This window comes from Salvelinus sp. IW2-2015, linkage group LG19 (genome assembly GCF_002910315.2).
Source record: "Salvelinus sp. IW2-2015 linkage group LG19, ASM291031v2, whole genome shotgun sequence".
NCBI classification, from domain to species: Eukaryota; Metazoa; Chordata; class Actinopteri; order Salmoniformes; family Salmonidae; genus Salvelinus; species Salvelinus sp. IW2-2015.
The window spans coordinates 17,735,973-17,759,825 of record NC_036859.1 but is presented as its reverse complement, the minus strand read 5'-3'; the positions used below and the strand labels follow the sequence as shown (position 1 = coordinate 17,759,825).

The 23,853-nt window shown below is 43.6% G+C and overlaps 1 protein-coding gene across 5 annotated transcripts in view; it reads left to right on the top strand.

The window, feature by feature from the left end:
- Positions 1 to 23,853, top strand: part of LOC111979462 (histone-lysine N-methyltransferase 2C) — a 148,586-nt gene that overhangs the window by 44,650 nt on the left and 80,083 nt on the right. For all 5 annotated transcript variants that reach the window (XM_024010021.2, XM_024010020.2, XM_024010022.2 and 2 more), the window contains exons 12-18: positions 8,336 to 8,416; positions 8,709 to 9,448; positions 11,944 to 12,078; positions 20,238 to 20,354; positions 21,531 to 21,635; positions 21,769 to 21,873; positions 22,288 to 22,469. In XM_024010021.2, coding sequence (XP_023865789.1) covers positions 8,336 to 8,416; positions 8,709 to 9,448; positions 11,944 to 12,078; positions 20,238 to 20,354; positions 21,531 to 21,635; positions 21,769 to 21,873; positions 22,288 to 22,469 — 1,465 coding nt within the window. The remainder of the gene's footprint in view (positions 1 to 8,335; positions 8,417 to 8,708; positions 9,449 to 11,943; positions 12,079 to 20,237; positions 20,355 to 21,530; positions 21,636 to 21,768; positions 21,874 to 22,287; positions 22,470 to 23,853) is intronic.

Below are 23,853 nucleotides of genomic sequence, written 5' to 3'. Positions count from 1 at the left end.
TAAGGTTTGGAGGCTGACGTTTGGCAAATCGAACCTTCAGCTCCCTCCACAGATTTTCTATGGATTAAGGTCTGGAGACTGGCTAGGCCACTCCAGGACCTTAATGTGCTTCTTCTTGAGCCACTCCTTTTGTTGCCTTGCCGTGTGTTTTGGGTCATTGTCATGTTGGAATACCCATCCATGACCCATTTTTCAATGCCCTGGCTGAGGGAAGGAGGTTCTCACCCAAGATTTGACGGTACCATGGCCCCGTCCATCGTCCCTTTGATGCGGTGAAGTTGTCCTGTCCCTTTACGAATAACACCCCCTTAGCATAATGTTCCACCTCCATGTTTGACGGTGGGATGTGTTCTTGGGGTCATAGGCAGCATTCCTCCTCCTCCAAACACGGCAAGTTGAGTTGATGCCAAAGAGCTCCATTTTGGTCTCATCTGACCACAACACTTTCACCCAGTTGTCCTCTGAATCATTCAGATGTTCATTGGCAACTTCAGACTGGCATGTATATGTGCTTTCTTGAGGGGACCTTGCGGGCGCTGCAGGATTTCAGTCCTTCACGGCGTAGTGTGTTACCAATTGTTTTCTTGGTGACTATGTCCCAGCTGCCTTGAGATCATTGACAAGATCCTCCCGTGTAGTTCTGGACTGATTCCTCACCGTCTCATGATTATGCATCTCCACGAGGTGAGATCTTACATGGAGCCCCAGGCCGAGCGAGATTGACAGTTATTTGTGTTTCTTCCATTTGCGAATAATCGCACCAACTGTTGTCACCTTCTCATCAAGCTGCTTGGCAATGGTCTTTGTAGCCCATTCCAGCCTTGTGTAGGTCTACAATCTTGTCCCTGACATCCTTGGAGAGCTCTTTGGTCTTGGCCATGGTTGGAATCTGATTGATTGATTGCTTCTGTGGACAGTCTTTTATACAGGCAACAAGCTGAGATTAGGAGCAAATCAATTTAATGCAAATCAATTTATAACATTTTTGACAAGCGTTTTTCTGGATTTTTTTGTTGTTATTTGTCTCTCACTGTTCAAATAAACCTACCATTAAAATTAGACTGATAATTTCTTTGTCAGTGGGCAAACGTACAAAATCAGCAGGGGATCAAAATTTTTCCTCACTGTATGTTACATGTTTTAAAGGCACTTTGCGTTTAAAAAGTATAAATCAAGTGATTTTTAATTTGAGTTATAATAATGATTAAGCCTATTATACATAATTACACAATCATAAGCTTCCTATTCCATCTGCAGCTTATGGATGCCTGAATAAATAATTACTTAGGTTATTTAAGAACTCATAATGGTAAAATAGGAGATGGGAACTCATGTTATTAATTCATTAATTACTGCTGCGATTAAAGTCAATATTTTGATTATTTAAAAAATGGTTTGTTAATATATGTAGTTGTAATAATCCTATCTATTATCATGTAGCCTATAACAATGTTGGAAAAAATGTTTCATTTGGTTGTATTCAGTTAGCACAGTATGTATTAATTCATATGATATCATTTAGAAAGTGATGTTCTCTACCCTGATACTGGTTTGAAAATTGCAATTCATAATCGCAATTGCAATATCTGGCCAAAAATGCATTTATATTTTGTCCAAATCGTGCAGCCCTAAAACTAATCATGCACCCCTGATGGGCCCCGGTGTTGAGGTGAGCTTGGCGGATGTGTTGTTGTCTATCCTCACTCTCTGGGGGCGGCCCGTCAGGAAGTCCAGGATCCAGTTGCAAGGGAGGTGTTATCCCAGGTCTGGAGCTAAGTGATGATCTTGTGGGCATATGGTGTTAAACGCTGAGCTGTAGTCAATGAAAGCATTCTCACATAGTTTTCTCTTGTCCAGGTGGAGAGGGCAGAGTGGGAGTGCAATCGATTTTGCGTTATCTATGGATCTGTTGGGTCTCGGATGGTGTGATGTGAGCCATGACCAGCCTTTCAAAGCATTTCATGGCTACAAATCAATTTCTTTGTCACATGCGCCGAATACAACATATACTCACACCAGACATCCCAATAATATTACTGAACTGGAACAGTTTTGTAAAGAGGAATGGTCCAAAATTCCTCCTGACCGTTGTGCAGGTCTGATCCGCAACTACAGAAAACGTTTGGTTGAGGTTATTGCTGCCAAAGGAGGGTCAACCAGTTATTAAATCCAAGGGTTCACATACTTTCCCCACCCTGCACTGTGAATGTTTACACGGTGTGTTCAATAAAGACATGAAAACGAATAATTGTTTGTGTGTTATTAGTTTAAGCAGACTGTTTTTGTCTGTTGTGATCTAGATGAAAGTCAGATCAAATTTTATGACAAATTTATGCAGAAATCCAGGTATTTCCAAAGGGTTCACATACTTTTTCTTGCCACTGTAGGTAGGGGTAAAGTGACTATGCATAGATAATAAACAGTGATTAGCAGCAGTGTAAATACAAAGGGGGTGTCAATGTAAATAGTCCAGGTGGCCATTTGATTAATTGTTCAGCAGTCTTATGGCTTGGGGGTAGGAGCTGTTTAGAAGCCTTTGGGACCTAGATTTGGCGCACCGGTACCGCTTTCCTTGCGGTAGCAGAAAGAGCAGTCTTTGACTTGGGTGGCTGGAGCCTTTGACATTTTTTGGGCCTTCCTCTGACTTCGCCTAGTATATAGGTTCTGGATGGCAGGAGGGTTGACCACAGTGATGTACTGGGCCGTACGCACTACCCTCTGTAGCGCCTTACAGAATGCCGAGCAGTTGCCATACCAGGCGGCGATAAAACCGGTCAGGATGCTCTCTCTGGTGCAGCTGTATAACTTTTGAGGATCTGGGGACCCATGCCAAATCTTTTCAGTGTCCTGAGGGAAAAGGTGTTGTCGTGCCCTCTTCATGACTGTCTTTGTGTGTTTGGACCATGATTGTTTGTTGGTGATGTGGACACCAAGGGACTTGAAACTCTCGTCCCACTCCACTACAGCCCCGTTGATGTGAATGGAGGTGTGTTTGGCCCTCCTTTTCCTGTAGTCCACCATCTCCTTTGTCTTGTTCACATTGAGGGAGTGGTTGTTGTCTAAGCACACACCCCTGAGGGCCCCCAGTGTTGAGGATCAGCGTGGCAGATGTGTTGTTTCCTACCCTTACCACCTGGGGGCGGCCAGTCAGGAAGTCCAGGATCCAGTTGCAGAGGGAGGTGTTTAATCCCAGGATCCTTAGCTTAATAATGAACTTTGTGGGCATTATGGTGTTGAAAGCTGAGCTGTAGTCAATGAATAGCATTCCTTTTGTCTGGGTGGGAAAGGGCAGTGTGGAGTGTGATTTGAAATTGTGTTCTCTGTGGATCTGTTGGGGCAGTATGTGAGTCTAGGGTTTCTGGGATGTGAGCCATGACGAGTGATTCAAAGCACTTCATGGCTACCGACGTGAGTGCTATGGGGCAGTAGTCATTTAAGCAGGTTACCTTTGCATTCTTGGGCACAGAGTTTATGATGGTCTGCTCAAAACGTAGGTATTACAGACTTGGTCAGGTTGAAAATGTCAGTGAAGACACTTGCCAGTTTGTCCACGCATGCTGTGAATACTCGCCCTGGTAATCCGTCTGGCCCCCGGCCTTGTGAATGTTGACCTGTTTAAAGGTCTTGCTCACATCGGCTACGGAAAGCGTGATCACACAGTCGTCCGGAACAGCTGGTGTTTTCATGCCTTGAAGTGAGCATAGAAGTAATAGCGCGATTTTTTTAGTGTCCCGCTCCTTGAAAGCGGCAACTCTAGCCTTTAGCTCGGTGCGGATGTTGCCTGTAATCCATGGCTTCTGGTTGGGATGTGTAAGTACGGTCACTGTGGGGACGACATCGTTGATGCACTTATTGATTAAGGCAGTGACTGAGGTGGTATACTACTTAATGCCATTGGATGAAACACTGAACATATTCCAGTCTGTGCTAGCAAAACAGTCCTTTAGCTTAGCATCCGCGTTGTCTGACCACTTCTATATTGAGCGAGTCACTATAACTTCCTGCTTTAGTTTTTGCTTGTAAGCAGGAATCGGGAGGATAGAATTATTGTCAGATTTACTAAATGGATAGCGAGGGAGAGCTTTGTATGCGCCTCTGTCTGTGAAGTAAATGTGGTATAGAGTTTTTTCCCCTCGTTGCACATGTGACATGCTGTTAGAAATTGGGTAAAATGGATTTAAGTTTGCCTGCATTATAGTCCCCGGCCACTAGGTGCGCCTTTCTGGATGAGCATGTTCTTGTTTGCTTATGGCCTTATACAGCTTGCTGAGTGCGGTCTTAGTGGTGGTAAATCGGTTTGTGGTGGTAAATTGACAGCTATGAATAATATAGATGAGAACTCTCTTGGTYGATWGTGTGGTCTACAGCTTATCATGAGGTACTCAGGCGAGCAATACCCAGACTTCTTTAATATTAGACATGGCACCAGCTGTTATTGACAAATAGAAACACACCCCCGCCCCTCGTCTTACCAGACGTAGCTGCTCTGTCCTGCCGATGCACGGAAAACCCAGCCAGCTCTATATTATCTGTCGTCTTTCAGCCACAACTCTGTGAAACATAAGATATGACCAATTTTTATGTCATGTTGGTAGGATAGTCTCGACCGTTTGTTTCATCCAGTTTGTTTTCCAGTGATTGCACGTTGGTCAGTAGAACCGATGGTAGTGGTGATTTACTCACTCGCCTACGAATCCTCACAAGGCACACCGACCTTCATCCCCTGTATCTCCATCTTTTCTTCACCCGAATGACTGGGATTTGATCCTATTGTCCGGGAAGCAGTATATCCTTCGCGTCAGACTCATWACAGAAAAATCTTTGTCCAGTTTGAGGTGAGTAATTGCTGTTCTGATGTTCAGACACTATTTTAGGTCATAAGAGACGGTAGCAGCAACTTTATGTTCAAAATAAGTTATAAACAATGCGAAAACACAAAAGATAGCACAGTTGGTTTGGAGCCCGTAAAACGGCAGCCACCCCCTCCGGCGCCATTTATATAGTAGATGTGAGTGCTACGGGGCAATAGTCATTTAAACAGGTTACCTTTGAGTTCTTGGGCACAGGGACAATGGTGGTCTGCTTGAAACATGTAGGTATTACAGACTGGTTCAGGGAGAGTTTGAAAATGTCAGTAAAGACACCCGCCAGCTGGTCCTCGCATGCTCTGAGTACGCATCCTGGTAATCCATCTGGCCCCGCGGCCTCGTGAGTGTTGACCTGTTTAAAGGTCTTACTCACATCGGCTACAGAGAGCGAGATCACACAATCGTCCTCAACTGCTGATGCTCTCATGCATGGTTCAGTGTTGCTTGCCTTGAAGCGAGCATAGAAGGCATTTAGCTCCTCTGGTAGGCTGGAGTCACTGGGCAGCTTGCGGCTAGGTTTCCCTTTGTAATCCATGATAGTTTGCAAGCTCTGCCACATGCGACGAGCGTCAAAAGCGGCAAAATAGGATTCACTCTTAGTCCTGTATTGACGCGTTGCCTGTTTGATGGCTCAACGGAGGTCGTGTCGGGATTTCTTATAAGCGTTCGGATTAGTGTCCCGCTCCTTAAGTGCCAGCTCTAGCCTTTAGCTCAGTGTGGATGTTGCCTGTAATCCATGGCTTTTGGTTGAGATATGTATGTACAGTCACTGTGTGGAAGATGTCATCGATGCCCTTATTAATGTAGCAGGTGAAGGAGCTGCAGGGTATATTACTGTGGGTTCTAACCTGGATGTCCACCGTCTGTTGTGGAGGGAGGGGAGCGGTGCTAATGACAGATAACCAGGCAGCGAGTTGTCCAAGATTCTGATCCAGCGCCTATGTGGCTGTTATAAACACCCCTGAGTTTATTCCCTCTTTCCCACTCACACCCTCTTGCGATTACACTTACACACACACACACACACACACACACACACACACACACACACACACACACACACACAACAACACACACCACCACACACACACACACACACACACACACACACACACACACACACACACAAAGGGGAGCGAACAACTTTGGATTCCTGTATGTCTGTGTGTGGCTCCTGTCCTAAGCAGCAGTGCTTTTGTTTTATTGTGCTGCTGCTGTGTGAGCTGCTGGCTGCGTGGAGAGAGGCTGGTGATTAGGCCTGTGTGATGGTAAAGAATCTCTAGGGGCCTTGATCTACTAGCATTTCATCTCCATTGATTGGAGGAGCGGAGCCTCCCTCGAGAGGCCTGAGGCTGAACACCAAGGGCTATAGCACTAGGTCATACTAGATGGTTGGTTTAGCTCTGAATTCAGCCGCCACACGCCTCCTGTCTACGGTCTGGCCCCTACATCCTCTCCTCCATTCACTGCCCCTGCTGTCTTACACCTGTAGAGAGAAACGTCATCAACTCTACACTCTCTGTTGATTGGTCATCCATTCAAATGTCACATTGACAGCTTTTGGCATATGTTTGATGCTCTTGTCTTGTCCTCAGTAGATGAGGGAAGTCATTCACAATGTAGGCTACGTATCCAATCACTGCTCCCAGACAGGTTTACCAAATGTCCTTTCAGGCCTATGCATATGTGTATGTTTGGTGCTGGGCTATATGCTAGCTGTGGTGTTGCATAGGCTAGCTAAACATTGGCTTTGTAGGATCATGGCACTACAAGCCAATTTCCTCCTGGCCCGCCTGCCACCCAGTGTAAAGTTAATTAAGGTCATTAAAATGAGCTGTGGATACCTGTCCAGATCCTTCTCATCCACTCAGGGCTCAGCAGCAGGCTTATCATGAATCTAATGACAGATATACCGCCTACTGTCAGATCCATGGTGTGTACACAAATTAAATCTGACACGATGATGGCTTATCTGTGTAAAATAGAGCTGTGTGTGTGTGTGTGTGTGTGTCTACAATCGCTTCCTTCTGCAAGGAGACAAGGGGAATAAGGATTTGATAACAATCTGCAGTAAGGGTTCATGATGACAGTAATCAGCAGTAAGGGTTTGATAATGATAACACAACCCCTCTGTAGTGTTTGTACGAAGGATACAAGGATGCTTGAAATGCTCACTCATCTCGTAATTGACTCTCTGGGTGTTGAGGCCCAGATATGCTTGTGTTGTGAGCTGCACAGTCATCAGAGTTCAGACCTTGATATGCAGGTTGTCATGGTTACTCAAAGTCCTTTCCTAGTGGAGAAATGCTCAGCAGGTGCACGTTGTGTGTTTGTTGGGATGGGATCATCAGAGCGGGGATGTTGTGGGAACTTGTGAAATGTGAGGAACTGTTTGTAGTTTGTCTAAAGCTCTCAGCAGGAATTCTGAGGATAGGCGGGATGAGCTACCGGACTATGTGTGTAAGAATTCATTGATGATGCTTACAAATTTGATTGTAGCTACACGCAGTCCATTGTTTTCTAACGTTGCTTGGATTGCCACGTTTGGGCAACCATTGCTTTCTTTGAGTGAGCACCGCAGGCTCTGTTCTCCAGTTTACTTTTTTTGTGCAGCAGCTGGAGTTGAGAAACCTGAGGTGTTTAACAGCCTGCAGCTCAGGTCTGTTAACCTCAGCCAATATTGAGTTTATAAAATCCTCCTATCTGGTGTTGGCCTAGATGGATGACTGTCTTTTCCATGAGGAAATTAGGGCTTTTTATGTGACAGATTCATGACTTAGTAATGGATTATTGGGTTACTTTGAGGGCACTTGGCTAGGAATCTGCAAGTCTCAGTGGTTCAGTTCTGTGTGTGAGAGGGACAGCCACCGCAATCAAAGACTGCTAGCTAGGATTGACGTTACAAATCAAAGCTATGCGTCTTTGGCTGTTGGAACTAGGAGTGGGATTTGAAATAATGCCCAGTTAAAACTGACTCTGTTCACTGCCAATAAGCCTGCTGGGCATCTAATATTTCTGCCTGTATTAGCCTACTTTTTATTTCTCTCTCTGGCTCTCACTCGCTCTCTCGCTCTCTCTCTCTCGCTCACCCATTCAATTTTCATTTGCTTTATTGGCATGACGTAACAATGTACATATTGCGAAAGCGTACTTTGGAAATGATTCATTAGCAACAACAGCATAAAAAAAAATACAAATCAAAATGTCACTAACAGGACAATCGGTAACAACCGTCTCTCTTTCTCACTCTCACTCCCCCTCTATTTCTCTCTCTCCCTCTTTTTGTCTATAATTTTCACTCCATTAATGTTTAATTATGTCCATATCCTGTGATGAAAATTATGACTCCAATCTTTACCCACATAATCTGTCATTTTGTAAGAGGCTGAGTCTGGACAAATGAACAGTTGGTGGTGGTGGGTTTCAGGTTGGTCTCTCACTGCTATAATTCACTGCTTCTCTCCCAGGCGTCTCAGTGGGAGCAGCTGCTGTGGAGCAAGGGACTGATGAGGTCTCTATCAACAAGGACCTGAGCCAGTTACATCCAGGTTAGGTTCATAGCCTGTTTTGCTAGTCCATTAATGTATCAAGAATATTTGTTCTGCTTTTACTCAGCCTATAGTTCTTTCTCTACTTCTACTTTAATGCCCTCACAACATAAAATCGATCGTTTTTGAATGGGCCGTTTTTGAATTCACCATCTAAGGCAACTTCTCTTATGTGAAAATATTGGTTTAGATTCCAAATGGTACAGCCTTTGTCATCTGTTGGTTTTCATTATGATATTTTACTGACGGGTCGTGTGATGTGATGTCTGTTTATCTCTGTTAATTTCCGTAGAAATGCAACCAGCAGCGGAGACCCATGTTCCTTCAACAAAGAGTCCTGAGTCTCCCAGGCTGAACAAGCAGGAGCCTGAGAAACAACCCCTGCCAGCCCAGGTGTCAAGAGAGCCAGAGCAGCCACATGATATAACAGGACTGACCAAGCCAGTAAAGACAGAACCCTCCTCTGAAAACAGGGCGTTGAAACCCAGCACAGAGGGCATCATGACCATGACCCCACCCACCACCACCAAAGAACCAAGTACTGCGTCCGTAATCATCAAGGAAGAACCCATGGAGGTGTCAGCTTCTGATAATTCAGGAGTAGAACAAGTGGAAGGTCCTTCTAGTCTGGAGACAGCAGTGAAGGCTAGGAGGGAGAGGAAAGGGGAACCTATGTCTGAGGTACTGGCTGGTGGGGCTTTGGAGGGGGCCTGCGCCTTGGACGAGATGGACACCACCCCCGAGACTGAGAGCAAGCCTAACCTCTCCCACCTCAGTCCCCCCATCGAGGAGAAGCCCTACAAGACATCCATGGAAAGACTGGCAGAGATGGCTGCCTCTCCTACCCACTCCTCCCCTAGGACCATGGGGCCCTCTCCTAGGGAGCCTCCCCTCCACGCCCACCCTGCCCCGGGGGAACACAGCAGCAGCGTCCCCTCCACCACCCTCATACTTCTCACCCCTAAGATCGGCATGGGCAAGCCAGCCATCTCCAAGAGGAAGTTCTCCCCAGGCAGACCCAGGGTGAAGCAGGTAATGCATGGTGCTGGTGGGTGGTGGGTGCTCTTGTCTTAGATCCAAATCTTGATGTGTTTTTCTTAGGGTTGTATCCAAGGGCTTCAAAATCTGTTTCAGAATCTCTTTTTTTGTGTAATAATTGATGTATTATTTATGTATTATCTAGGTTTATGTCTTTTATTTTCAAAGAGCATCTAAAAAATCCCAGGTTGAAATCTCTGGAGAGGAACCATAATTGTGTGATCCTCTAGGTCGGTCATTCTGTGGTTGAGTGTGTTGAATGATGAGAGGAGGAGAAGCTTTCTGAGTGCTCTGCCCCAGAGCGGTGGATTGGCTATGATGTCAGTGGTTTGGAATATGATTAAAACGTGTGTTGCTGCTGCAGAGGACACTTAACCCAGAGAACTTGCCAGTTGTGGCAGTTGAGAACCGTTGAGTCCTGTGTGTTTGATGTCGGGTTATTGGCCAAACTGTATCGTCAGCAGAGACCACGGCTGTTCTCACCCGCCCGCCTCAGTTTTCACTTGAGCTGAATCCCAAATAGCCCCTCCCCCTCAATTTGCGCGTTCATGCTCGCCTCCACCATATGCAGGAGTGTCCCAAAGTTGGGGGTGTAGGGGCTAATTAGACCCTCAGATAGCCACTGCGGTCTCCAGAGTGAAGTGCTATCCCAACAGGCACCGCGGTTGGTTTGGAGTTTGCACATCATCATACAAAAGAATTGAGAGGCATGACTAATCATCTGACTCGTGTTTGTTTGTGTCTGATTTTGAGACTTGACAGGTAAAACAAGTGAAATAACCACTTCATTTGGGAGGTAGCCTAACTGTTGCTGAGGTTTATATCTTGTGAAACCATAGGGGGAATTTGTTCATTAGAATTTCATGCTCGTTTTATATTACATTTGGAACATGAATTGCATCATTCAAGTCGCCAGTGTGTCCCGAAGTTGATGGGTTTATTGATCCCCTCGCCACTTTATATATGTCACCCTCCAACTTTTGTCAGCAACACGTGACAACGGGGGTCTCTCCGAACAAGTTGGTAGAGGTGAGAGGGGCTGGTTTGGGATTCACTGGTGGTGAGTCTGAAGAATACTGATGGTGAGTCTGAAGAATACTGATGGTGAGTCTGAAGAATACTGATGGTGAGTCTGAAGAATACTGATGGTGAGTCTGAAGAATAGTTAATTTCCCACACCTCAGAATGAGAATTGAATATTAGTACGGCCTATTCCTTAGGCCATATGCAAACACCGCTTACCAAGAACCTTACACACCATACCCCACCTCTACACTTTGCCTGTTCATTCTGATCCATTCTGCAAACACCCACCACCTTATGTACACACACTGCCCCACTGCCCTATAGGAGCACACTGCCAACATGTATTGACAATACTAACAGGCTACTTTATATACATCCCCATATGCAATCCTACAGTATAACTTCAAGCACGCTGTTTCACCTGTCCTAGACTAGTATCCAATTTCCATGGTATTCCTAGTACATGCTTGATGTGCTGAAGGCAGTCCCTCTCTGATGATGGCTACAAGKCTGTTCTCATTCTCCTTAGAATACCTTCATTAGGGCTTTGTTACCCCCCCCCCCCCACACACTTTCATCAAGCTACTAATCAGAGACACAGTATGCGGGTTGGGTCAAATCCTAATTATACTGGGATATGAATCATACACATGGCTATGATATATTATGGATGAGGCTGAGGAGAGTTTAGCATTGCAACGTTGTGTATTTCTTTCCAGATATATCCTATTGCTTAAATAAACGCTGTGTGTAGACAGACTAATTTGTTAGATCAGGCCTGGGGGAGATCAAATGTAGGCTATTTGAATACAGTGGAATCCTGTGTAGTCAGATTTGATTGTCTTCAAGTCTTTATGCTTCTGTCTCGGAAGAGGCATGCACTGTCAGTCGTGCTGTCCGACGCAACCAGGTGTTGTTTTGTCAACAAGCCAGCGATATGAGTGAGGCAGTGACATGCAGTTGCCATGGCAAGAGGATGCTGTGGTCTCTTGCTCCTCCCCGTTCTGCTGCTGTTGCATGGTGCTGTTGCCTTGACGAAGGCTGCGGTGTTGTCTGAATTCAAGGTTGCTGCGCCGACTAACACGATTCTGCTTCACCTTTGCAAGCTCTCTCTGAACGTCTAGCTAGAAACAACATGCCTCAACTCGTATGCATGAAAGATATCTTGGATTGGCTTCAATATAGAAAGTATCATGTGCATCATAATATCATCCTGGCTTTTTGCCCCAAGTCAGAATGTATAACAGCGTCATTATTAGCTCCATATCTCTTACTTGGGGTGTGTTGAATGGTCCCAACAAGCTTCTTCAGCCACCAGCCTTTTAAACTCACTGCATCTGTCTGTTATGTTTTCATCTTTCTCTGGCTTTGTTTTTTAAGTTGCTGCATTTTGTCACCCTCCTTCTCCCCTCAATCCCTCCCTCTCTCACCCACCCAACCCGGCCCCCCTACCTGTACCTTAGGGCGCATGGCATGGGAGCCCCCATAGCAGTGTGAGCTCCCCCTCCTGGTCTCCAGACCAGCCAGAGGGGTGGAACGTCCCAAAGACCAGGCAGCTCTCGTCCGGCTGCGGCAGCCCTGCCTGGAGCATCAGAGTGGTAAATAACGGCTCTCTCTGGGGACCAGACCTCCAGAACCACCACTAGGCCATGCCACAGCAGTCTTCTGCTTACCTTAGGCTATGTGAAGTGCACTGGCAGAGTGATGCTTGATGTCACTATGTTAATGTTGGACTTTCACAATGAATCATTCAACTATCACTGTGTCTCCAGAGGAGAGGAGACTGTGGTGAATTCACATTGACAGGCTAATAAGGGAACGGTGAATGAGAACCTGTGGTAGCCTAATACGACTCATCCTTAATGGCAAAATGTTTATTTTTATCCACTAGAGAGGATCTCTTGCTAGGCTTTGCACATGTACTTGTAATATTAACCCAATTCACAATGATATATCTTGGCCTTCCTTTGCAGCCTGAGGCACAAGGTTTAACTTGTTTGTTTAATTGTTTATTTTGTTTGTGTAATACTTTTGTGGTTGAGTTTGGGGCGGGATGGAGATGGGGGTTTTTATTAAGTGGGCTGTGTGGGCACTTAGGCCTGCCCAAGTGGATGCTGCAATCTGTGGCCATGGTGACATTCGTGTTACACACTGGTGCTAAGTGAGGTGGTAATTGCTGGGTCTTGGCATGGATTTTGGGCAGGTTAAGCAGCACCATACTGTGTGTCAATCAGGATGTCAGACCGCTGGGGGGTGTGAAGAGACTGGACTGGGGAATCGGGGAGGAGAGATTTGGGGGAAGATTCACAGAAAGTAGACTAGATTGACAGTAGTGATTAGGCCCCAGCAGCCACCAGCACCGGAAATGTGTTGACAGCATAATGGAGTTCAAATGGKCAGAATAACATTAGAGGTCCTCTGTCAACAGCCTGGACAAAGAGCCTGGACARTTGCTGTGTTACAAAGGCTGTCTCTCATAGTGCTGAGCGATTGAACCAACATTTTTCTTCTTCTTTTTTTACAACTAATTAACCGATGTAGGTTCAATAATTTTTTATTCCATGTATTTATATTTTTTTTGTGAGCTCAATGCACGCATTGCACAGTTTCTCTAAAGATAAATTAGATCCAGTCTGAACTTTGCAATGTGGTAGGGAGTTGTAGTTTCCAATAAGCCACATAGTTTAGTGCATAAAATGTGGTAATTAACTACAATGACCATAATCCACTGCGCATCTACTTGTCCTGTCTGTGTTTCTTTTACGCCTGCTACAGAAGAGACAGAAGAATGCATGATCGTGAGGGGATATAGAGAAACAATGGGAAAGTAATTCTGCTTTGCAAGTTGATCAACTTGTAAACTCACTTTTGAGAAAATCATCTTCAATGTTTTAGTACTACTATTGGAGAGACCTTTGTCTATAGCAGGTATTCCCCCAGGGGTACGCGCAATGCCGTCGGGGGTACGCCAAATAAAAATGTGATTCACATTTCCAAACAGTACATTTATATTTTACAACGGGGCTATACATTTGGGTGAGGTTTTTTTCTCGCCTGAGTAGCCTCGTTTCACTGCCAACAATAAAATTAAACCATCTAGTGTTCAGCGAAATAACACAATGTCAAATACAGGTAGTCTAGTCAAATAATTAACATCCAATCACATGAACTGTTACTCTCTCGCAGGTATTCCACTAACGGTCCGTTTGTAGCCAAGCGTAGCTYCTGCTCATTCCGTTTGCTCAAAAATTGATAAATGGTTAAAACAAGTAAGGCCCGTGTCCATAGAGATGCATACCAGCTCTACTGGTAGTACTGATGCATACCAGCTCTACTGGTAGTACTGATGCATACCAGCTCTACTGGTTGTACTGATGCATACCAGCTCTACTGGTTGTACTGATGCATACCAGCTCTACTGGTTGTACTGATGCATACCAGCAGTACTACACTTGCACCTGTCGACGACACAAGTTGTTCTGCTTCCATGAGCACATCCAATGCTAGCATCAGTAATTCTACATTTGTTGCTAGACCAGCTAGCATGGCCACTGACAGTTGTGAATCTGATGCAGACGAATAGCTACTACCCCCTTACCCGGGAAAGCACCGAACAACAGACAGAGACATTGGACCATTGAAGAGGCGCAAATATGATGAGAACTGCATTGATTTGGGGTTCACTTATATTGGGAGTAGTGCCTTTTCGCAGCCACAGTGTGTTATATGTGCAAAAGTGCTATCTCACAACTCGATGAAACCTTCACTCTTGCGCAGACGTTTAGAAACAAAACATGCCAATTTGAAAAATAAGCCACGCGTGTTTTTGAGCGACTGTTATATGTCCGTTAAGTTTATGGGGGGTCAATTAAGGAAGACGTCCTCTTCTGCAAACCACTGGAAACCAGGACAACAGGAGAGGATATTTTTAAAGTACTGGACAGCTTTGTGACATCAAATGGACTTTGGTGGTCAAGATGTGTTGGTATCTGTACAATTACGCAGGTACTTTCCCGAAACGGATGACACAAACAACTGGATTCATGCCCTGCCTACAGTCCACTTACCGATATCTGAACAAGAGAGCCTCATCGAAATTGCAACAAGCGGTTCTGTGAAAAAGTTTATTTAATCAGAAGCAACTGATTTCTGGATTGGGCTGCGCTCAGAGTATCCTGCCTTGGCAAATCACGCTGTTAAGACACTCATGCCCTTTGCAACCATGTACCTATGTGAGAGTGGATTCTTGCCCCTCACTAGCATGAACACTAAATACAGGCACAGACTGTGTGTGGAAAATGTTTCAACACTAACACTCCAATACAACCCAACATTGCAGAGTTATGTGCATCCTTTCAAGCACACTCTTCTCATTAACCTGTGGTGAGTTATTCACAATTTTCGATGAACAAAAGTTTTATATGTAAGATGGCTAAATAAAAAGCTAAATTATTAATTATTATTATTTGTGCCCTGGTCCTATAAGAGCTCTTTGTCACTTCCCACGAGCTGGGTTGTGACAACTCACACTCATTCTTATGTTTAATAAATGTATCGTATAGTGTGTGTGTGGCAGGCTTACAATGATGGCAAAAAACAACATTTGAGTAGGCTGACTCTGGTGCTAGAGGAGGCACGCCGCTGGTGGTTGAATGCTTGAAGGGGTACGGGACTATAAAAAGTTGGGGAACCACTGTTCTATACCCATTCAGCACTGTTCACACCCTCTTAAGCCTTAGCCCCACCTTTCTCTTTAAGGGTTGATCTGAGCGTTCTCTACTAACTTGCCAGCTACTTCCAGACATCTAAGAGAGAGAGAACAGCTCATTGAACATTACTCGCCCTAGCAGAGCTGGTTAGGCTGTTATGTTATCCAGAGCGTTGGTGACTGCATCTGTGATGTCAGATTGACCGTTCGTAAATTCAGAGCTTTTTGTGTTCAGAGGGCACACTGGACGCTCTGGCCAATAAGTAGGGTTGATCCGAAAGCTCTGACTTCACGACATTCAAGCACCCAAGCTAACTGGCTAACATTGGCTAGCCACTTCCAGACACATAATGAGAGAACACCCCACTTTGATTATTTTACTCACTCTAGCAGAGCTGGTTATCCAGAGCATTTGTGACTAACTGCTGCTGGCAACATTTTAATTACCCTTTGTTGCTGACATTTACAGACACCGGACATATTCAACGGGTGTTGAGTGTTCAKAAATTCATCAGTTATTCTGCGCTCTGGCACACTAAGACAAGTGTCTTTTGTTAAGAAATGTAGCTAGCTAACTAGCTAGGTAAACAATGAATCCCAACGCATGACGTAATGCTAGTTAGCTAGCCAGCCAGCTAACGTTAGCTAGCTAACAGTACACTTTAACTTGAAATGAAAATGCTAAATTAGAAACGCGTAATATCTGAAAATGTAGCTAGCTAGACTATCTTACCCTTGGTCTGAAATCGGAGTAGATAGCCAGATCGAATTTACCAGCTAGTACGTCTATCAACAGTTGCAGTGAAATGCTATTGAAATGGATACTTGCATAGTGGAGTCTTTTGTTAAGACATGTAGCTAGCTAAACAATGGACCATAATCACAACTCATGACGTTACTACCCTGCATGAATCTGCAGGTAGCTAACCAACCTGATTCAATGGCTATAACTAGTCAAGCAAATTAGTCTTGAGATACGAAGAATAAGATCATACTCATAACGTTAGATAGCTAACAGTACATTTGAAATTAAACCACTTTCTGTCAAAATTAGAAACATGTCATATCTGAAAATGTAGCTTGCTAGACTTTCTTACCCGTATAGATCATGGTTGGACGCGTCTCCTGCCTGATGCCATGCATGGTTGCCCTTACAAAGATGTAATCCAGACTGGTGTTTTCTCCATCTCCTTAGCTATCATGCTCAAATTCCACTGATTTCAAAACTGGGTCCTCCAGAAAGTGGAGAGCATACACATAACGTTAGCTAGCGAGCCAACCAGCTAACGTTAGCTAGCTAACAATAAACTATAACTTGACATTAGGTTTATGCAGTTTTACTACCCGATACATTTTTTTTTTACCGCGTTTCTACGCGATTACCTAAACATTCCGATGAGTTCCTATAGACAGACACGTGCTATATGGCAGACCAATCCGAACTCATCTCTTGGCATATCCAGCCCACTCATTATCTTAGCCAATAATGGCCAGCGTGAAGGTTGTTCACTTTTTCTGTGGCTAAACCAACTAGGCTCTTATTTTAACAATTTTATTCGTATTTACAGATGGCATACAAGTTTGATATTAAGGCACATGAAAGTTCACATGTTAGAAGGCATTTCTGCCAATAAATGCATTTTGATAAAATATGTTTTACGTTCAAACGGCTCTACTGTGAAGTCGTGACTTGCGACATACGCCTAGTTTCCTGAATCGGGTCACAAATAGTGATTTTTGTCAGAGAGCATAGGTAGCAGCTCTACAGAGGTGAGATGACTTGGAATGAAATAATAAAGTCATCAAATAAAACAGATGTAATATACAGAACTGAAATATTTTATCAAGGTAATGTGAATAATTATGGTTAATAAGTGATAATCAGTAATGAGCAGTCACTACCATCATGGGACTTTTTAATTGTTTTATTCTGTGTTACGGCATCCAACCCACATTTATATAATCAAACCGAAAACGAACCGACCTCAAAAAGCACTAATCGCTCAGCACTAGTCTCTCAAAATGGTGCAGGAGAGATGATCCTATTACTGAGAAAGATGAACACGTCAAGGTGTCTTATTTGGAGAAATGGGTTTTGTGTTGTCACCGCTGGACTGCCTATGTACTGTTGAGTTGTGGAATGTGGAGACTGAAGGGGTACCCTACAAAGCAGGATCAATGAGTTAGCCAGCTAAATATTCTGAAATAACTTTTTATTTTTAAGATAAGCTCAACTTCTCTAGGGTATGTGGGACGGTAGCGTCCCACCTCGTCAACAGCCAGTGAAACTGCAGGGCGCCAAATTCAAAACAACAGAAATCCCATAATTTAAATTCCTCAAACATACAAGTATTTTACACCATTTTAAAGCTACACTTGTTGTAAATCCAGCCAAAGTGTCCGATTTCAAAAAGGTTTTACGACGAAAGCACACCAAACGATTGTTAGGTATGAGCCAAGTCACAGATAAAGACAGACATTTTTCCAGCCAAAGAGAGCAGTAACAAAAAGCAGAAATAGAGATAAAATTAATCACTAACCTTTGATGATCTTCATCAGATGACACTCATAGGACTTCATGTTACACAATACATGTATGTTTTGTTCGGTAAAGTTCATATTTATATAAAAAAAATCTGAGTGTCTCACTTGGCAAAAAGCCTGAGAAATGCAGGCTACTATGAAAATTACTATAAAATCAAACTTTCTTTAAATCACACATGAAAGATACCAAATTAAAGCTACACTGGTTGTGAATCCAGCCAACATGTCAGAATTCAAATAGGCTTTTCGGCGAAAGCATACGATGCTATTTTCTGAGGATAGCACCATTGTAAACCAAGAGAGATAAGCATATTCCAACCCTGCAGGCACGACACAAAACGCAGAAATAAAAATATAATTCATGCCTTTGACGGGCTTCTGTTGTTGGCACTCCAATATGTCCCATATGTCCCATAAACATCACAAATGGTCCTTTTGTTCGATTAATTCTGTCGATATATATCCAAAATGTCCATTTATTTGGCGAGTTTGATCCAGAAAAACACAGGTTCCAACTTGCTCAAACGTGACGACAAAATATCTCAAAGGTTACCTGTAAACTTTGCCAAAAAATGTCAAACTACTTTTGTAATACAACTTTAGGTATTTTTTAACGTTAATAATCGATAAAATTGAAGACGGAATGATCTGTGTTCAATACAGGATTAAAACCAACCGTAGCATMCCTTTTGGTCATGCGCGCTTCTATCTCACAGGACACCTAGAGTGACTCGACTTCAAGATGGCCGTATTTCTTCATTACACAAAGGAATAACCTCAACCAATTTCTCTAGACTGTTGACATCCAGTGGAAGCCGTAGGAACTGCAAGCAAGTTGCTTAGAAATCTGGTTTCCCAATGAAAACTAATTGAAAAGAGTGACCTCCAAAAAAAAAAAAAAATCTGAATGGTTTGTCATCGGGGTTTCGCCTGCTAAATAAGTTCTGGTATACTCAGACATGATTCAAACAGTTTTATAAACTTCAGAGTTTTCTATCCAAATCTACTAATAATATGCATATCTTATTTTCTGCGGATGAGTAGCTGGCAGTTTAATTTGGGTATGCTTTTCATCCAAACGTGAKAATGCTGCCCCCTACCCTAGAGAAGTTAACATGGGCACATTCTAATTGACTCAACAAACAACACATATACTGAACAAAAATATCAAAGCAACATGTAACAATTTCAACGATTTTACTGAGTTACAGTTCATATAAGGAATTCAGCTGAAATAAATTCATTAGGCCCTAATCTATGGATTTCACATGACTGGGCAGGGGTGCATCCATGGGTGGGCCTGGGAGGGCATAGTCCACCCACAAAAGGGTTTTATTACAGACAGAAATACTCCTCAGTTTCAACAGCTGTCCAGGTGGCTGGTCTCACACGATCCCGCAGGTGAAGAAGCCAGATGTGGAGGTCCTCAACTGGCGTGGTTACACATGGTCTACAMTTGTGAGGGCAGTTGAGCGTACTGCCAAATTCTCTAAAATGACGTTGTAGGCAGCTGATGGTAGAGAAATGAACATTCACGTCTCTGGCAACAGTGCTGGTGGACATTCCTGCAGGCAGCATGCAATTGCACACACCCTCAACTTGAGACATCTGTAGCATTTTGTTGTCTGATAAAACTGCACATTTTAGAGTTGCCTTTTAATGTCCCCAGCACAAGGTTCACCGGTGTAATGATGATGCTATTTAATCAGCTTGTTGATATGCTACACCTGTCAGGTGGATGGATTATCTTGGCTTTGGAGTAATTGTCACTAACAGGGATGTAAACAATTTGTGCAGAAACAAATTTGAGAGAAATATGTTTTTGTGCTTATGGAACATTTCTGGGATCTTTTATTTACGCTAATGAAACATGTGACCAACACTTCATGTTGCATTTATGTTTTTGTTCAGTATAGAAGTTTAGCTATCTTAATGAACCTCAATCAGTTTATTATTATTATTATTATTTTTTTAATCAAAGTTAGCTGACTAACTCATCGATCCTGCTTTGTAGTATGCCTCTCTAGCTGAATAAAGAAAATAAAAATCAGAAATGGCAGATTTTTCGCCCTGCATCAATTTGTTTTTTAGCTTGAATTAAGAGCTATTCTAAGATGTGTTAAATATGACTATGGATATGAAACCATTTCATATCCGTGCGTAGGCTTTGTAATGTTCTACCTACCATCCAAGAAAACACCACTGGATGGGAAAGGACATTACCTCTGTAAAGTAGACCGAGCTGCTGTTCCTGTTACCTCACTAGATACCAGCAGCCTCATAGCTCAACAGCTCTACAGTGGGCGGAGGAGAATAAGTCCCCTATGGCCAACTTTTTAATTAAGCTGACTTCATCGATCACAGTCTAGCAAGCGAGGACCTGTGTGTGTGTTTTTCTGTATCTGACTGTGAACACTACTCTTGCGACTGTTTTCGTGTGTGTTTCTGTGTGTGTGATCCGGTGTGTGTTGAGAAGGAGTCCTGAAGTGTGTGTTTCTGTTGCAGGGTCGAGGGTCAGGCTTCCCCGGGAGGAGGCGACCCAGAGGGGCTGGTCTGTCGGGCAGAGGGGGTCGGGGCCGAGCGAGAGGGAAGAATGGAGCCAGTCCCACAGTCAACCCTGGGGTAAGCTATGTCACCTCTCAATCTGATCTCTTTAGTTCACACTAATCCATTACAATTAACTGAAAGACAGTTTTATTACCAGTGTTGGGAGGAAAAATTGACAGTTACATATCGCAATATTATTTTGGATGTTATGTTATTGATACTGGGGCTCCCGAGTGGCGCAGCGCCTAAGGCACTGCAGTCCCTGGTTCAAATCCAGGCTGCATCACATCCGGCCATGATTGGGAGTCCCATAGGGCGGCGCACAATTGGCCCAGCGTTGTCCGGGTTTGGCCGGAGTTGGCCGTCAATGTAAATAAGAATTTGTTCCCCAGCACAAGGTGTAATGATGCTATTTAATGAGCTTCTTGATATGCTACACCTGTCAGGTGGATGGATTATCTTGGCATTGGAGTAATTGTCACTAACAGGGATGTAACTTACCTAGTTAAATGGAGGTTAAATCAAACATTTTATAAAAATACTTTGGCTCCAAGTATCGTTTTTCTGGGTAGCGTTAGCTAGCGCTAGTCGGCTGTACCTGCGTTAGAACTTCAGTATTTTTCATCCTATAGCTTGTTTGCCATCTTTAAAAAATAATAGTGAGCCAACAGCACTGATCAAAACAAATGTTCTAATGCCCTCTCTTGTCTCTGCTGCAGACATATACTAAGCAATATGTTTCGAACATCAAATTGCAATAAAATTACAATATCCAATCACAATACATATGGAATCGTTTGAATTGCAATACATATCGAATCGGCACCTAAGTATCGTGATAATATCGTATCGTGAGGTCCCTGGCAATTCCCAGCCTTATTTATTACCCATAAACCTCCTAGTTTTCCTGGTGTATTGTAAACAGTAATCATATGTTGTGGATAGATTATTTGCTGCAGCACAAAAACAGACTCATCCCAGTGGACATGTTACTCCATACCAAAGCGTGACACAACATTCGTGTCAGAGGCAAATGCTAATCAATAATCCTATCCAGTCAGTCTCTTGTAATGCTGACAACTTCACTTGCTGTAAAATAACTTGTAAGAATTTACGCCATAAACAGAGATGCATACCTCTGCAATATTGTTTTAGAGACAGAGAAACACTTCACTTTCATGTAGGGAATATCACAGGACTCAATCCTATCTATCTAATGGTGTATTTGTGCTCATGCTTCATAACATACAGGTCAACACCATGGAATCACCATACCAGGTGAAGGAGGAAGAGGAGAATGCCATGCACAACACCGTGGTCATATTCTCCAGCAACGACAGCTTCACATTGAAACAGGTGGGCATCTGTTTGTGTACCATTGATACATTTCCTGTACCTCTATTATTCGATTAGTTTCTCTTACCATATTACAGTTAAACTTTGATTCTCTAGTATCATGTGTAAACTCCATTTGTTTCTCCTCTCTCAGGACATGTGTGTGGTGTGTGGGAGTTTTGGGCTGGGTGCAGAGGGTCGTCTTCTGGCCTGTGCCCAGTGTGGGCAGTGCTACCACCCCTTCTGTGTTGGCATCAAGGTAAGTACCCCGGCATTTACTGTGGCATTTTCTCTGAGATCTTACTGAAGATTCTGATACTACATACGAGTAGAAAACGTGGGAACCCCACAAATGACTGGCCTTAGGGTTAATCATCTATTGATTTCAAAGATTTTAACCTGGCTGTGACTGACTGACTCAATATGTGAGTGTCAACTGGATTAAACGGGCCATATAAACTCTGTAATCACAGGAAGCTCAGCTCAAGTTGGTTCCATCCTTATCTCTTAATGCTGCTAATTACTGCAAACAAAACTCTTTAGTGTAGCGCGGCAGCACAGTGATATATCAATGTCCTTTACTATAGGACCTTCTTAAAGAGATAAGCGCACACAATTTGGACTTTTGCCAATATACTCACACACCACATCTGACCCTGTCCTCTCCTCCCAGATCACCAAGGTGGTGTTGAATAAAGGGTGGCGCTGTCTGGAGTGTACAGTGTGCGAGGCGTGTGGCCAGGCCACCGACCCGGGCCGTCTGCTGCTGTGTGACGACTGTGACATCAGCTATCACACCTACTGCCTGGACCCTCCGCTGCAGAACGTTCCCAAGGACAGCTGGAAGTGCAAATGGTGTGTAGCTGACTCATCTGTCCATCCCCTCAACCTCTTCCTATTATGATAACGTGGCTGTGTCCCAAATGCCCCCCTATTCCTTATATGGTATAACGTCAGTATTTGATGTATCTAAGCAAGAAGTCAAAGTACCAACTAGAGGTCGACCGATTAATCGGAATGACCGATTAATTAGGGCCGATTTCAAGTTTTCTTAACAATCGGTAATCGGCATTTTTGGAGACCGATCATGGCCGATTACATTGCACTCCGCGAGGAGACTGCGTGGCAGGCTGTGACTACCTGTTATGCGAGTGCAGCAAGGAGCCAAGGTAAGGTGCTAGCTAGCATTAAACGTATCTTATAAAAAACAATCTTAACATAATCACTAGTTAACTACACATGGTTGATGATATTACTAGTTTATCTAACTTGTCCTGCGTTGCATATAATCGATGAGGTGCCTGTTAATTTATCATTGAATCACAGGCTACTTCACCGAACGGTTGATTTAACAAGCGCATTCGCGAAAAAAGCACTGTCGTTGCACCAATGTGTACCTAACCATAAACATCAATGCCTTTCTAAAAATCAATACACAAGTATATATTTTTAAACCTGCATATTTAGTTAATATTGCCTGCTAACATGATTGTCACTTCGCTTGCGTTCGGTGCAACAGAGTCAGGGTATATGCAGCAGTTTGAGCCGCCTGGCTCTTTGCGAACTGTGCGTCTTCCTAACAAAGACAGCCAACTTCGCCAAACGGGGGATGATTTAACAAAAGCGCATTTGCAATTGTTGCACAAATGTACCTAACCATAAACATCAACGCCTTTCTTAAAATCAATACACAGAAGTATATTTTTTTAAACCTGCATATTTAGTTAAAAGAAATTCATGTTAGCAGGCAATATTAAACTAGGGAAATTGTGTCACTTCTCTTGCATTCATTACACGCAGAGTCAGGGTATATGCAACAGTTTGGGCCGCCTGGCTCGTTGCGAACTAATTTGCCAGAACTTTACGTAATTATGACATAACATTGAAGGTTGTGCAATGTAACAGCAATATTTAGACTTATGGATGCCACCCGTTAGATAAAATACGTAACGGTTCCGTATTTCACTGAAAGAATAAACTTTTTTTTCCCGAAAGGATAGTTTCCGGATTCGACCATATTAATGACCTAAGGCTCGTATTCCTGTGTGTTATTATAATTAAGTCTATGAATTGATAGAGCAGTCTGACTGAGCGGTGGTAGGCAGCAGCAGGCTCGTAAGCATTCATTCAAACAGCACTTTACTGCGTTTGCCAGCAGCTCTTAGCAATGCATAAAAGCATTGCACTGTTTATGACTTCAAGCCTATCAACTCCCGAGATTAGGCTGGCTATACTAAAG